Raw genomic sequence first — 16,598 nt, 5'->3', positions numbered from 1 at the left:
TCTCCTCTTTAATGTCTGAGTCAGGCAATGGGAGTCATCCTGTGGATGTCCTACAACAATGAGAAACAATGTCAGCCACAGTTATCTCCCCTGATGAAAAAAAAAATAGAAAAAGGCATATATTGTAAAAATGCCCTACATCAACTCATTCTTTCCTTCCATTTTTTGTTCTAAAGCACACTACTAATGCTGCATTTTGTTGCCTGCTTGCACCACATACATTTTTATACAGCCAGGAGAACTATGAAGTAGAAGACTAAACAACAAATTTTGCATCTTATTTTTTTTGCAGATTGCACTAATACAAGTTTGCCTATAATTTCTCCTTTGAACATTGCCAAGCAAGCGTTTTTAGGAGAAATCTTCTGGCAGTGTGGTCAGCAAATCCTGTTGCCATTTCTCTATCCCCAGATTTTTGTGGTCAACCCAAACTTTTCAAAAGAGCTGCCTGTACTGGCATTTGTTACATTATTTAACAGAGAAACTTCTTTCTTGTTCATTATATTTGGAATGTGTAAGATAAAAACCTCATATTATGGACAGGTTTGACAGCAGAACATGAGGATCTTAATAGCTTTCAGAAGCTATTAGAGGTGGCTCTTTGTAAACCCATCAGTATGTGTGTAAAGGAGGTGTTTTAAAATGGGAAAATTCACAAACTCCTCCCTGTATGAACCATGGAACAACACTGAACTCAGGGTCTTCCATCTTTTGTTTGATCTTCCCGTTTTTTAAGGTCTCAAGAGTGTTTTGCACTGGGCTGTGTTGTTTCCAGAGAATGAGGACCACAGCTGTGCTTCCTGGACCATGCTCCTGGGGAATGATTAATTCAATTCTCACATTAGAAAGAGAAACTTTGAATCGACAGCTTTAAAATCACATCCTTGCTTTCCTCCTTAAATGCTAATCATCCTCTTTGAATGTAAAATTAGGCCTTGGTGCCTGTTGCCATCTCCTAGTACCTTTCAGCAGAGTGATTCTGCTCTGTCCAGAGCAGAAGGGCAAATTCCTTCTTCTGACTGCAAGGTGCTTTCACAGAACAGATTCCATGTGCGCAGCGACAGCAGCAATTTGCACAGATGTGGATGTACAGAATATCGGCCCACACCAGCGTGCCCAAAAGTAGTTTTGGATTTCCATTCACCTTGGTTCAAAACCCCTCACCACCCTTACTGAGTGGGAAAAGCATATTTCCTATCTGGATTACTGAAAAGGTGGCAAATAACCTGTCAGCGAGCAAAGAGCTGAGCTGCCTCTTTGGGCAGCCACTGCTACAGGCACAGGAGGAGAGGCACATGCCTCCAGCCAAAGGACAGATGCTTCCCACCCCACACACAAGCAAAATCCTTGTCTCTGTTGGGGCATGAGAGGGACAAAGTTCATTTTACTGTCTTCTCAAAAAAACCTGTTTTGTGCAGTAAAGGAGTTCTAGATAATTGAACAGAAACTTACAGGCTCTTCCCCATGTGAAATGCTGAAAATAAAAACTTCACTGTCAATAGAGAGGATTACTTAGTGGTGTTAACTTCTCACTTGCTACATAAAGCATCAGTCAAATGACAGAACTGAATTTCAGCAGTGTTTTTAGGGGAAATTTACCAAGTGGAGGTACTTCTGTTTGGATCTTTTTTATTGTTCTGCTTGTTCCATGAAGCAAGAAGTGATGTCTCTACCAGAAAGCATTATTCTCCATAATGACTGACTACCTAATTCCCTACTTCCATCCAGACTTAACACAAACTATGTAAAATTGTTTCTATTTGAATATTTTTAAGAGATTTCAGAATAGAAAATATTTTTGAAGTACCCACTACAACAATGACAACTTAGAAAGGGTCTTCTAAAATTGAACCAAATTTAATTTCTTCCATATCAATATAATATGCAATAGTATGTAATATTCAATGTAATATACCTAGCAGTCTTCAACTTATACAAGCAGTTTTCAAGCCAAGCCTTGTAATTGTATTGTAATAAACAGGAAAAGGTATTTTTCTTGCATTGAAAATACGGACAAAACTAATTAAAAAATTTAATTACGTATTGTAAAATACTAACAAAGGACAAATGTTAATTTCTGCCTTTTGGAAGGCTACTCTGTCCTTTGGTTCAAAAAGTATTTGGATTAAATTGATGACACAGTTGAACAAAAATCTTCATAAAATATGAACTACAATGCTTTAAACAAAACAAGCAATGTTTTAAAGTGAATAAAGTGAAGCTATTGCTTTAGGCGTACCCGAATATGCAATAATTAAGAGATTCAAAGTTACCCAAGTATCTTTCATCTATTTTGTTATTTTCCCCTATTGATGTTTGCATTATTTACTAATACAGAATTTAAGTGAAAACTTTGTGACTTTTGGATCTTAAGGGCTAGCTTAATCAAAGCTTGTAAGAGCAATTTGTAAAATAAAATTTAAAAAAAATCTCTCTTCCAGAAAGAATAAAGAATCACATACTTAGGCTCAGTCATTTATTATTTTAAAGTTATAAGAAATAAAAACACAGCATAGTTAGGGGAAGGCTATATTGCAACACTCTTCTGTTTCAAGGTCATTAATCCTTTCTTCTTTAAACACTTAATTAAAGATGTGATAACATTAGAACACTACTTATCTCCTTTTAGGGCTTCTGAAATCCTATGACACTTCAAGGAAATGTTCATAACAAGAATTAGTGCAGAGTAAGGGAAAATTTAGTCCATTATAACAAAAAGTAGACATTTGATTTTTCATCTGTTTTTAATGCAATATGGCAGGTCCTTTGTTTTCCATTCCTAAGGGTAAAAATTGTTTAAATTCCATAATTTATAAATGTAAAGTAGCATGAATGATTTAGTAAAGAATATCAGTGGTTCAACACTTAACAAAAGTAGAGCAAACCTTTTCATTTCAGCAGACTCAGAATTATTGAATCCTAGAATGGTTTGGGTTGGAAGGCACACTAAAAGATCATCTTGTTCCAACCCCCCCCTAGTGGACACCTTCCATTAGAACAGGTTACTGAAAGCCTCATCCAACCTGGGAGGCTCTGAACTTTTTTCTAACAGCCCACCATAAACTTTGCAATCAAATCTGTTGATTACAGATTTTTCATGCCAAAATCTAAGTCAAACACTCATGCATGACTGTGGATTTTTCAGAAACTTACGTGCAATGTCAGGTTCAGCAAATAGCTGTAATCAGTATAATCTGCCCAGAATTAAATTACAATGATATTCTGTATTACATCCATTTTTTCTCATGCATAGTTGCCCCATTACCAATAGATGGGAACAGGGTATAAACTTATATGCTCACAGACATTCTCATTCAGAGTAGAAGTGGCCATTTTGGGGCCTTCTGCTCAGCTGACTTGTATGAGTAATTCTATAGCACTGCACATTCACGGTTTGCTTTCTTTCAGGACAATTACCTCTGTAATCATTGTCTCTTGTGTATCTGGAGGTAGAGCTTGACTGCACCCTAACATACAGTACTATGGTAATATAACTAATTAAAAGCAGTTTTATGCAATACATTGTGAAAAAACATTTCGTATTTGTATTCACAGATCTTGAACTCATTCTGATCTTCAGCTTTTGGGAACCAAGTCTTCATAGTGTCTTAGCTATTTCCTACTGAACTAGAAGCTGCTGCTGTCTACCAGAAGCTCTACTGCTTTTGTAACTCTTCTAATGCAGAGTTAGACAGTGATATGAATTGTCTAAGCAGTAAAAATGACAACATTTTAAATAGCATATATGAAAACACTCTAGCAATGCCATGGTGCTCAATATGGAGACCCACTACTACAAACCATGATGTGACACAGTGAAGAGCTGTTTGTTCATGTTTCTATGGTATATGATTAACAAGCACAGGCTCTATCATTATGTGATCTCTAATATGCAATATTTCTTAAGCCTGCTAAGACTTGAGGAAAATTCTAGGCTGTGCTGTAAGTGATCTAATAGCTAATAGTCTTGTAAGCATTTATGGAAAATATTGCACTCATGCTGGTTGGATTCCCTGTTTGCTTGACTCTAGCTCATCTACAATCATCATGGAATCATAGAACAATTTGGTTGGAAGGAACCTTAAAATCTCATCTAGTTCTAGCCCCGCTGTCATGGGCCGGGACATGTTCCACAAGACCAGGCTGCTCAAAGCCCTGTTCAACATGACCTTGAACACTGCCGGGGATGAGGCACCCACAGCATCTCTGGCCAAGCTGTTCTAGTGCCTCACCACCTATAAGGTAAAGAATTTTTTCCTAATATTTAACCTAAACCTACTCTCTGTCCGTTTAAAGCCATTACCCCTTGCTCTGTCACTGTATGCCCTTGTCAAATGTTCTTCTCCATCTCTCTTGTAGCCCCCTTTAGGTACTGAAAGTGCTCTAAGGTGTCTGTGAAGCCTTTTCTTCTCCAGTATGAATAAACCAGCTCTCTCAGCTTGTCTTCATAGGAGAGACACTCCAGCCATCTCAACAACTTTGTGGCATCCTCTGGACTTGCTCCAACAGGTCTATGACTTTCTTCTTTTGGGAGCCCCAGAGCTGGATGCAGCACTCCAGGTGGGGTCTCAGCAGAGAATAGTAGAGGGGCAGAATCCCCTCTCTCATCCTGCTGGCCTTAAAGCTGGTTTTGATTTAGCCCAAGATGAGGTCGGCTTTCTGTTCTACAAGTGCACATCACCAGTGTCGCTGTAGGACACGAAAGACTCCAAATAATTCAGAAGGCAAAACAAAAAGAAGAAATAGAAAAAGAGGGCTTTTATTGTCTAATTCTTATTACCTTTTATAAGGTGTTCTGATACAGACTTAACGTAATTGATGAATAGGAATTACACTTTTCTAATACCATTGGTTAAACCAGAGAAACAGAAAACACCAGCTGGACAACGATTGTTTTGAGAAAAGATAGTTGTTTACCAAGATTGTTTTAAGAAAAAGCTTTCTTGAGAAATTTCCTTGGGAAAATGTTAGCAACTGCTAGGCAGGCTTAAATCTCTCAAGCCCACATTGCCAGCTCATGGTGAGCAATGCAGCAGGTAAAATTATTTACCTAGGTCAACGCTTTCCAGGTCTGGCATAGTATCTTGCTATAAACATCTACAGTGTTCTTTTCTGAGGCCCTAAGCATGTGATGATCTTCTCATTCTAGACTGTTCTGCCAGCACCCTCTCCTCAAGCAAAAATCAGGCATAGTCATTGTCTTTAGCTTGTGGCTGAAAGGCAACTTGGTTGTAATTGCCACTATACTATAAGTGTACCAACAGTATTGATTTAGACATGTTTTCCCACTTCTCCAGCCTCTTCCTTCTTTATCCTGACTTGTATCACATCTGGAATGCAGACTGAAGATGTGTTTTTCTTATTTAGCATTGGAACAGTGGTAGGATGACATACTGAGCATTCTTGTGATTGCAGCTCTACAACCACAAAGATAAGCATGGCCCCTGCCAAGCTGAGCTGGCTGTCATTGTATTTCCTGGTGCAGATCCCTCCTCACACATGAGAAATATAAAACTTTCATAAGTGCAAATTAAAATTGAGGAAATTAGGATTAATAATGCCTCTAAATTTTGAAACAAAATGTAAATGAAGGAAATTTGAAGGAAATGGTAGGAATTTTCTCTCATGCTTTTGATTATGGGATGCTAAGGAGAAAATTCATTCATAGGTCATGAGAATTTTACAACTTCTTCTAAATGCATAGTAGAACTATATGGGTTATTCAGATCGAATCAGACAGATATCTTTTTTTCTGCATTCCTTCATTTTGGTAAATGATGATAACCACTCTTGAAACTCATGGTCAAAAGAAAATGGTGATAAAATACTTAGTCCTTACCCTATCGCACCAAAAAATTATGTTAGGAGTATCAAAATGGGATTGGATCTGAGTGATAAAATAAAACTTTAGGCAAGAGGGCCATCAGATCTAATGAAATTAACAACTAGCTGCCTTATCACTTCCTTTTCTGATTTTTGATTTGTTTGCTATAGCATCTCTTTGCCAATTAGTGCAATTGCTACAGGGCAACTCTTATGCTATGAATAAAAGCAGCATGATCAAACTCTACAGAATAAAAATGGTTATTTAGGAAAAAGAGGAAAGCTAGGGACATCTAATGTCCACACTAAACTGAAATGGATCAGTGACCATGGTAAGGCTTCAATGTGGCTATAATATGTTTGTGCTGCATGACTTCAAACATTTTAGGGGAACCTGTCTTAAAGTGGCTCCCTTAGACACGATCATAAATCTGTTGAAGAAGGAAGTATGGTCTGTTGCTTAAAGCACAGGACTCTGAGTCAGAGGATGTAGATTATGGGCCCTGTACTGATAAGTACTGACTGTGGCTTCCTCATCACTAAATTGGGAAATAGTACTTAACTAGACATAGGTAATAAGGAGAAAAGTCATTACTACTTATAACACTGTAATTTTAATAATCAGAATAAAGCCTTCAGGAGTACTGATTTATTAAGAGATCTGTGGGAAAGAAGCAAATCACTTGTTTGAATTCTGGAAACTTGTTCTAAGACAAAGTGAAAATTTTCTCTGCTATGTTGATGGATGTTCAGGAATGCAGAGTACCAGTCACTGCCTTCATTAAGCAACAGCCATCTAAAGGTCACTGGGGCTCTAAAGTAGAACTATGATCTCATAGCTGCAGTTTTTGCCCTTCCCTGTTCACACCCTTTCCGTGTTTATGAGTGTTATGCTGGAAGGTATTGACGGCTTCCATCTTCCATATATAGGCAGCCACATACCTTGCAATGATGTGTAGGCTAGCTACTCCAGAAGGTCTTGATATTGGAAACTGCCCAGACTTAGGAGTATATCTTAAGATTGATCAGAATGCGAGCTTATGAGGGAGGAGGTTTTCCCTGAACAGGAAAGTGTGCCCAGTGCAAGGCTAAGAGACCAAACGCTTGCAAATGTATGTGGGCAATAAAGCCTTGGGGGAAAACAAGCACTGAGGAACTCAGCCAGATATGAGTATGGCACGACTGCCTACTTCTTGTATTCATTGTAGGATAAAAATATCTTTTCTTAATGTAAAATTAAGTCCACTACAACTTGATTTTGATTCGAGCTGGGGGTTTACTTGGTGCAGGGGAGCAGGAGTGCACCCAGGAACTGTTAACATACAGTTATGTAACTATAGACTATATAACATATAGTCACATTTTGTGACTACAGCAAAGGATTGTAACAGCAGCAACCTGGCAGAGCTCCAACGGGTACCCACTTGGGCCCCACTGAAGGTGACTGGGCACAGCAGAAGGAGAACAACTCCATTACCCCCTTTCCTATGCCTGTACCTGGGAAGGCCTGGCTGCTGTTGCCACAGCAGCTTTGGATCACACGCAGGAACGTTTGATACTGGACAAGCTGCCTCTCCCAGTGGTGACAGGAGTGGTTAAAACTGATTTCCCAGGCTCTATCCTTTTCCTCTTATGCCACACCACTTTAGACATTCATGAGATGACAAAGACACCTCTGCTTAGTACAGAACACTTTCAGTATGGAATGATTATCTGCTTTACAGCAAAATTCGTGGTCTGCCACAACATGAGAACAAATACGTAACTTTAAAAGCACTTTTACCATTCATTTAATGGTGTCATCGCCTGGCAGCTTATGAAAATATCAGGCTTGGAGCCTCACCTGTCTGGAACAAGGGGCAGAAGAAAGGGGGAGATGAGCACAAGGGCTGAATATTCCCTTTTGGTTCCCAGACCAGCCAGCCCGGCAGGCTGAGTGCCTGTCACTTGTCTGAGCCATGCTGGGCTGAGTCAGCAGAAAGCAGGCCTGACAAGAACAGCTGATCCATGATTACAAAACAGAAGAATCTGTTCCTTTTGCTGCCAATAGAAACATTTCAACTTTTGCTACAAAGAAGCTACATTTCACTTTATTTAAAGCAGCAACCCTTAGGGTGAGTTGAGAACAGGATCCTGTAAGGCATTACATGCCTGACTGCTGTACCACCTTTCTCAAGGCCACTGCTTTCACTGCCATGCCACAGCTTGTACTCCCAGTTGGTGAGGTTTTCCGTTGCCATAGGCAAGCTCCACAGTCACATCTTGAGTGCCTGAGGTCACTGCCTTCTGGGGTCCCACTGGATGTGCTGACCCTCCAACACCCAGGGGTTTATCTTGGAGCAGCGTGCCCTTCTCCCCTCAGGCAGCTGTCCCAGGCATACTGAACCCTGCATCTCATAGTCTTAGAGGGGGAATGATACTGAGCCACTCAAGGATTTGAGTCCCTCAAGGTTTGAATAGGAGATTGAATTAAATTTTGTACCTTTTCTGGTTGTTAATCAGTGGCTGTACTAGGACAAGTATGATTAAATAATTGCATTATGAACATTATATGGTGCCTAACTCTTTCTGGTGGTGCCCAGCAACTGCCATAAACTCAAAAAGTTTCACGTCAACAGGAGGAAGAACTTCATGTTGAGGGTAGCAGAACCCTGGATCAGGCTGCCCGGGGATGTCATGGGGTCTCCCTTCTGAAGACATCCCAAACCCAGCTGGACATGTTTCTGTGTCACCTACTCTAGGTGACCCTGCTTTGGCAAGAGGGTGGAACTAGCTAATCTCCCTTCCAGCCCTAACGATGCTGCCATTCCATCTGTTTGCACACTTGACTGACCTTTCAGTCAAGTTTGAGAATAAGAGAAGATAATCCCAAGAGGGTCTGTCCGGACAAGAGCCACCACGAGTGAAACCGGCAGTACTCAGCATACCCCAGACTCAAATGGAGGGAAGAACTGCGCCTGCGGATTAATTAGCACCACAGGCGACAGATATAACAAGCAAATAGGAATTTGAGTACTAATTATTAATGAAGTTATTTAATTTAGAACCAGTAAATGCTGTTTGTTAATATGTGTACATAGCGTGAAGTTTTGATGACCGGTGAGCCCGCCTTTGGCTGGTCAGCACCCGCCCCGTCGGCTTCCACTGGTCACGGTTGGCGCTCCCCTCAGGAGCCTCTTCCCCCAGGAGCCGCTCCCCTCAAGCCCCTCTACCCCCAGGAGCCGCTCCCCTCAAGCCCCTCTATCCCCAGGAGCCGCTCCCCTCAGCAGCCTCTATCCCCAGGAGCCGCTCCCCTCAAGCCGCTCTATCCCCAGAAGCCGCTCCCCTCAAGCCCCTCTATCCCCAGCAGCCGCTCCGCTCAAGCCCCTCTATCCCCAGGAGCCGCTCCCCTCAAGCCCCTCTATCCCCGGGAACCGCTCCGCTCAAGCCCCTCTATCCCCAGGAGCCGCTCCCCTCAAGCCCCGCTATCCCCAGGAGCCGCTCCCCCCAGGCGCCTCCCCCACAGCGCCCCGCTCCCGGGGGCGGGGCCGGGAGAGCGGCGCGGGAGGCGGGGCAGGGCGCGCGCGTGCGCGGCGCTCCCGGAAGCGCGGCGCCGGAGGACCGGGAAGCGGAGCCCGAGGCTGCGGTGAGGAGCGGTGGTGGCGGCTCTGCCCGCCCGGCGGCGGCGTTGGCGGCCATGACGAACTTCATCTCGGTGCAGCTTAAGAAGGCCTCGGAGGTGGACCTGGCCAAGCCGCTGTGCAAGTTCATTCAGCAGAGCTACCCGGGCGCCGAGGCGCAGGCCGAGCACTGCCGCGCCGCCGAGGAGCTCAGCAGGCTCCGCAAGAGCGCGCTCGGCCGCCCGCTCGACAAGCATGAGAGCGCGTTGGAGACTCTCCTCAGGTAGCGGCTCTCCACCCCCGCCGTCCCCCCCTTCCTCCATCTCCCACAGCCCTGATTCCTCGCCGCGCCCCGGCGGCAGCTCCGGGCCCTGGGCGTGGCGGAGCCGGGGCCAGGTGCGGGCGGGCCCAGGTGTGGGCGGCCTCTCCTGCCGGGAGGAAGCGGCCGGGGCTGCCGGGCCGGCTCCGGCGGCCTGTGGGATGCAGGCGCTCCGCCTCTCGGGTGTCCTGTAGCGTCCCGGGGTTCCCGGCCCTCGGCGTGCCACTTGCGTGTCGTGGGCTGTCACATGATGGCAGCGCAAGGCGGGGGAGGCCTTGTCCCCATCAACATCCTCTTTCCAGTGTTTGTGTCGTGCCAGTAGCGCTTAGATGTAGGTAGAAATTGTAAAACCGCAGAACATAAAGGGTTTGGAAGAGAGCTTAAAGATCATCTAGTCTCAACTCCTCCCCCACCCCCCGCCATGGGCAGGGACACCTCTCCCTAGACCAGGTTGCTCAAGGCTTTATCCGGCTTGGCCTTGAACAGTGTCAGGGTTGAGGCATCAACAACCTCCCTAGCCAAGTCCCTATGCCAGTGCCTCATCTTCCTCACAGAAAGTTTCTTCGAATGTAAATTTCCCCTGTTCCAGTTTGCACCCATGACAGACCGTTTTGTTTTCCATAGAGGGTTGGTGTTTCTTTCTTTTCAGTGTTACCTTTTGCTATCACAGCTTTGTTTTCACTTCCTTTTCAGTTCTGTGTGTAGATTTGTTTTTGTATTTTGTTACCGGCATGATTTCCTTTTGTTTTTAGCAGTTTCTTAATGTATTTATAAAGTCACATCCTTTCTTTTTTTCTGCTTAACACAGCTCGTTTGCTATCAGAAAGTTTAATGGGGTCTCTGTGGTGCTGGAGTTACCACAAGTTAGATGAGCAAAAGTTTTCTGCCCGGTGAAGTACCTAAAGCCTGCATTAGGACTAACAGCTCCATTGTCCTATTTTTCTAAAACACTTGGGGATTGCAGTATTGAGAAGAAGGAGAATGAGCTACTGTAGAGGGTCTAGAGGAGGGTCACAAAGATGACTAGGGGTGTGGAGTATCTCTATTACAAGGAGCTGGGCCTGTTTAATCTGGAGAAGACTGGAAAGGATTGTATTAGTGCAGATAAATACCTCAAAGGCGAGTTTTAAGAGGATGATGCTGGTCGCTTCTCAGTAGTGCCCAGTGACAGGATGAGGATCAATGGCCTTGAGTTAAAACATAAGAAGTTGTACCTCAAGGAAGAAATGAGGAAGAAATTGTTGAAGGTGACAGAGCATGGGAACAGGTTGTCGAGGGAGAATGTGGAGTCTTTGTCTCTGGAGACATTCAGAATGCACCTAACACGTGCCTTGTTAAAAAGAAGGCAAGTTTTGTGAAATAGGTTACTGATGATTTCTGAGCTTATCAACTCTTCATTGAGTATTTGGGCTGTAAAAGCTCTGACTCTACTGGTTGTGTTTTACAGTAGCTTTGTAGTTCCCTGTTCTGTTTCTGTCTACCACTGTGTATGCTTTTGAAGGTATGTGTGTTTATGCCTTTGAAGGTCAGGGAAATTGTGAACATCTGTGAACTGAAAGAGAGACTTTGCTAGCCAAATTTAAAAGCATGCTATTATGTTCCCTTGCATGCTGCAATTGAGCTTCCTTTTCTGAAGTCAGGTTTGTTGTTAGTCTCTCTCTGAAATCCCTGTTTGGCCCAGCCACACTGTGCAACTTCACCCTAACAGTTGCTCTGCAGCACTAAGATCTGATCCTTACACCTTGTCTGGAAGGCAGAATGTGTGCATGGCATTCTAAGCAACTTGAATGAGTTCAGTGGAGGGTCAGATGAACATCAGAGCTGGTGCAAAATAAATAAAAGTAGTGTTGCAGAAAGCCAAGAGGCTGAGCAGGACCTCCCTCTTTCAGAGCCAGCGGATTATTAAATGGATTTATCCACAATATACAACTTTACCTCAGGTTTTCCCTCTGGATAATCAAGGGAAATCACTTGCAATTGCATAATTACCAGCTTTTAGTCAATTCCACATTCAGTGATCCATTCTCTCTGCTGGTTATTGGTGATCAGCAGATGAATTTAGCTGGCCCAGATGCTGTTGCAGTAGATTGGAGCTATTGAATGTGGCTCTGAACTGAGGTAAACATGAAGTGTTTTCCCTCCCATGCAGAAGTTCCTCTCTTAAAACATCTGTGTTTTTAATTGTATTGCTTGAGAGTATTTATTCCTTATATAGTGGAAGTGTGATAAGATGAAGGTCTGAATTAATTGTGAGAGAACCAATAAGATGTACGTTTTCCCTTATTTCTAACAACTTAGGAATGTTTGGTCCATGTCTGACTACTTACATTTGTTACAGTTGCTGGAAAGTAAGTTTTCTCTTACTCTGTAAGAATATTCTGACATGTAGTGTTTTAATTATTCTGTAAGGCTCAGTTGTTTTAAACTGTCTGCACATCTAGAAGTTTGAAGTATCTGGCTGAGATACACAAGTGTCTAAATGCCTTGTGTTTCCTCTGAAAATCTCCTTGCCTCTCTAACTTCCAGTGTTTTCCCTTTGGTATTTAAGAGCAATACTCAGTCTTAATGCTTAATTTTATTAAAAATTTGTTGGTAAAGGAAGGTTAGAAGAACTAATTAGAACATTAGAACATACTGTTTGCATAGTTTTACTTCCTTGTGGCTTTTTATAGCCCATGACACTGAGTAGAGCATTGTAGACCATATAGCTGTTAAGAAATGAGGGCTTAGTCTTCTGGGAACTTATCTAGGGTTTGCCCGTGGTGTTGTAATTTATAGAAGCCTTGTTTTGCTAAGTAATCACTGCAGACCTTTTTTTTTCCTTTGGTGGAAGAAATTAACTCTGTTGCAGCCACATTTTCCTAGACAAGCCTTGACCAATAAAGTTTGAAAGCATGTGGTGTGCTGTTGTTCAACTGCTGAATGCAAATGTTTCACTTGGAGAAGCATTTGTGACAGACTGTGCCCCTTTTCACTGGGTAACTGGGTAAGACCTCATCCTACTTCCAAGCTTTCTTTGTTTTGTGAGAATCTGAGTGCTCTGAAGGTGATGTAGGTGAGCTTGATACAGATGTTTCCCCTTAAATTCCATCATAGCAGATTTGATTTAGTGTTTTTTTTTTTTTCCCTTTTTTTAAAGTTCTGAGTATAATTATACCTTCAAGGGGTTCTTTGCTGCCTCCAATATTGAAGATAGCCTGGGCCTAATTTCTTTTTTCTGGAGACATGGAATATTGGTGCAAGTTTAATTGGTTTAACAACTCCTGCAGTTGTTTTTAAAAAAGAAAATTGGAGAGAAAGAAGAGAAGCAGTGCTTGGTTTTATTTCGAATGCTCAAATTCTCTTAGGGCTGAAAGTTTTAGTTGTGGTTTCCAGCTGTGAGTTCAAGACTCTGCTTCTTATCTTGAAGAGCAAAGACAGATTTTTAGTCTTTTTGATATTCTTTTGAAGGAGATTTTTCTTTATGATTCTTTGGAGGAGGTGCAGTATTTGAGTTTATTGCAATACATATATTTTAGTTAAATTCTAATTTAAACCTTGACTTCCTACTCAGTTGATAGCTGTTTTTTACTAGCATTTAGGCATGTGTAATGCTGGTTTTGATGAGAGATTGCTGTATTTTGAGCGCTAGGGCTGTGTTGCTGACATTTGCCCCCCCCCTTTCACTGCTGCAGTTGTAGTTCCTCCCTGGTGCAGCCAAATACAACACTCCTCTGGGCTGTGCCCTGTGTTCTCTGTATCTTGAGATTGCTGTAAATTGAGTTTGAAATTACACCTTTTTATTTACTGACATCTTTTGTGTGTACTGACTTGTGCATCCATTGTGGCTTTTCCTTCTGTAGTTTCTGGTTTTGTACTGATAGTTTTGTGCTGTTCTGTAGTCTTCATTTACCATCTTTATATGTTTAGTTGTATGCATACTGTTATATTTATACAATATGTATTTGCAAAGCTAAAAAACTTTATGTGGTCGTGTTCTGGGATTTTTTTTTTTTGTCTGCAGAGTTTTAAAGAGCTTTTAAATCTTGAGTAGAATTTCAGGTTCTCTAGTAAGAAGAAATAACATCACATGCTTAAAATAGTAAAGAAAACAGTAACATAAATTCTGAACTTGTTTAAAACCAACAAAACAAAAAGCCCTATTTAGAAGAAGTATACTTCTAAACTCTGGCTTGTTTTGTCTATGGTTGTGTTGACACTAAGAGTAGTCTGTTTGCAGGGAGCCAAGGCTTGGGCACACCCAGCTTCACAAGGACATTTGACAAGCTTTGCTCCTTACTCCATCCTCATGGCAGATGAGGACAGTGTAATCGTGGAATGTGGGAAGACAGCTTGGCTTTAGTGGTGGCTTTTGGTTTAGAAATTAAATTGAGTGAAAAGGAGACAGCATGCAAAGTCTCCTTTGTGATGCTGTGTGAACACCAGTGTGTTGAGACCAGATGAAGGCAATTTAAATATCTAGGTTGCAGTGATCTTCAGGGCTAGTTATTATTTTTAACTATACCTTTCGTGAAGTTGGTAAGTTGTTTAATCTTGAGTAAATTACTATCACAGTAAATATTTGCAGAGGTTTTTTTTTATATATTTACAGGCAGTTTATTTCAATTCAGTTATTTATGTAAGTCATGTTGCTGTTGCAGATTATTGTAGTTTTTGATATGGCTTGGTATATTGTGCCTTAAATTGCAGTGGCTCAGTCGAAATCAGAAACGTGGTAGTCTGATCTACATTGGCAGATACAATTAACTGAAGAATACATGAACACTATTTTTATTCTATATGAGTTTTGAAAATTCTTGAATTTTTAAACTAATGTTTACTGTCTGTACAACAGAGGTCTTGTGCATGCATCTCATGCCTGTGTCTGCTGTGATCAGTATTTAATACTGATCAGTGTAAGGAGTGGGGAGCAATGGGAGTCCTGTTTCACAGACTGTGAAAGCCATTACTGCAAGGTGGTTTGTGTATTGAGAATATAAGTTCTTTATAAAACAATTTGAGCAGTATAATGTTGAACATATTACCTATATGGCCACAGTTATAGGAAGAGTACAGGAAACAGGCTTCATATGTTATATGTTGTTAGCACTTTAAAGGTTTCATGTTCTGCATCCAGCCTGTGGTGTTTAACAAATGGTGCTGGTATAGGGCACCACTCAGGAAAACATTGAATTCCTTACTGTTGCCTGGATAGATTGTGTGAGGGACTGTGCTATACTCAGTATATTAACTTTCTGGCATCCTTTCCTAAACATCTTCCTCTGTGACTAGACAAAATATTGGTACAGAGAAATTGTGGATTTAATTCACTGACTACTAGAATATATTTCAATGAAAATTAAGTTTACAACTAAAGAATTTTATCAATGATTAGTCTCTTCAGTTTTTACTGTGCAAGGGAAATGACATCTATTTCAGAGACATTGAAATTGGGTTATGGTGTTCAGATCAGGAGAGCACAGTGCAGCATGTTAATATTATGTTAAATGCTGTACTTAATTTATTTTTGCAGCATGACTTAATGTACTCATTGTCTGCCCATATCTATACAGGGGTTCCTTTGCATGGTACTCTTTTCTAATGCACCATCCGTCAGGTAATGATACCTGGATCAGCTCTGTCTGTGATACTGTTTTACTTCTGACTGAGGCAGGGTTCCCATGTTATCTGTGAAAAACTATCTCCTGCTGAACTTGTTCCTCTCCTGAAAAATCCCTTTAGACAGAAGTTGCCCATACTGCAAATCCTCCATTGCTACAAATGAGCTTCTTTACTTACTTGTGTGTGGGATTTCTGTGCCCTTCTCCTTACCTTATACCAGTTTAATAAACCCAAACGCTTGATTTTGTTTATCTAATAACTGTGTTCCTTTTTTTTTTTTTTTTTGTAGATACTATGATCAGTTGTGTTCAATTGAACCAAAGTTTCCATTCTCTGAAAATCAGGTAAGAAGACTACCAAATCAGTTAGTGAATCATGGCGCCTATGATGTGTGACTTCCAAGCCTGTACCTAATCCTCTAATGAGTACTTCTATTGAACAAGACATCTAATCTCTCTGAACCTTATTTTCCTAATCTCTGTTTATTTTCTAGTCGATGCTCACATACTGTCTATGTTGAAACTTCACCTCTAGTGGCCAGTTGCCTTTGTTTTATAGATTGAGAAACATTTTGGCTTTGGCTAGTGATCACTATGGTCTAGGGCACCAAGGGTTGGGCTGTGCTGATTCCTCTTCAACTCTCTGCTTTCCAAGAAGGCTATTTCATACTGTGTTCTAAAGGATTTTAAATTTGTAATTTCTATGGGAAAACCTATAGAAATGGATGGAATGTGATCTTTGTTTTTTGAAGCAGAACAGATGTTTCCTTCACAACAGTTAAGAGAATAATCCATTTAAGAGCTTATCACTTTATTCCTGCCTCTGCATGACATAGTTTTTTATCTAGGTATGGTGTTCATTAGGGTTTGGGGTTTTTTCATACCATATTTCTTTAGAATTATATCTCTAGAGAGAAATTCAGTTTAATTTCTCCCTATTGAAGGCTTTTTCAGATGGAGACTGGAATAGGAGGCTGTAGGCTCTTGTATTTTGTTGAAAAAAGGTGTGGATTTTCTTTCAATGTGTTTACAAATATGACAGAATTTGTATTTCTCTATCAAATGAACAGATCATACTTAAATGGTAATATTATGATGAAAAGGAAAAATTTCTTTCAGTCTTACAGGTTATAAGTAATTTTAATCCGTACCTAACTTGTACATGAGTTTTGCATGTAGCTGCATTCGCCTGCAGCCAAGAACTGCACATTGGTTTTCAGTGAGCAAATCCTTTGCTATGGTAATCTACAAAGCCTG

General features: G+C 41.4%; 2 protein-coding genes across 3 annotated transcripts in view; both read left to right on the top strand.

Annotated features, from left to right (window-relative positions):
* Nucleotides 1-16,598, top strand: part of FBXL2 (F-box and leucine rich repeat protein 2) — a 411,994-nt gene that overhangs the window by 267,580 nt on the left and 127,816 nt on the right. The window lies entirely within an intron of this gene.
* PDCD6IP (programmed cell death 6 interacting protein) overlaps nt 9,401-16,598 on the top strand; it is a 29,217-nt gene continuing 22,019 nt past the window's right edge. For both annotated transcript variants that reach the window (XM_066322358.1, XM_066322350.1), the window contains exons 1-2: nt 9,401-9,705; nt 15,632-15,686. In XM_066322358.1, coding sequence (XP_066178455.1) covers nt 9,500-9,705; nt 15,632-15,686 — 261 coding nt within the window. In that variant the 5' untranslated portion in view covers nt 9,401-9,499. The remainder of the gene's footprint in view (nt 9,706-15,631; nt 15,687-16,598) is intronic.

This window comes from Sylvia atricapilla, chromosome 1 (genome assembly GCF_009819655.1).
Source record: "Sylvia atricapilla isolate bSylAtr1 chromosome 1, bSylAtr1.pri, whole genome shotgun sequence".
NCBI classification, from domain to species: Eukaryota; Metazoa; Chordata; class Aves; order Passeriformes; family Sylviidae; genus Sylvia; species Sylvia atricapilla.
Note: the sequence above shows the minus strand (reverse complement) of the source record. Positions and strands in the feature narration are given on the sequence as shown.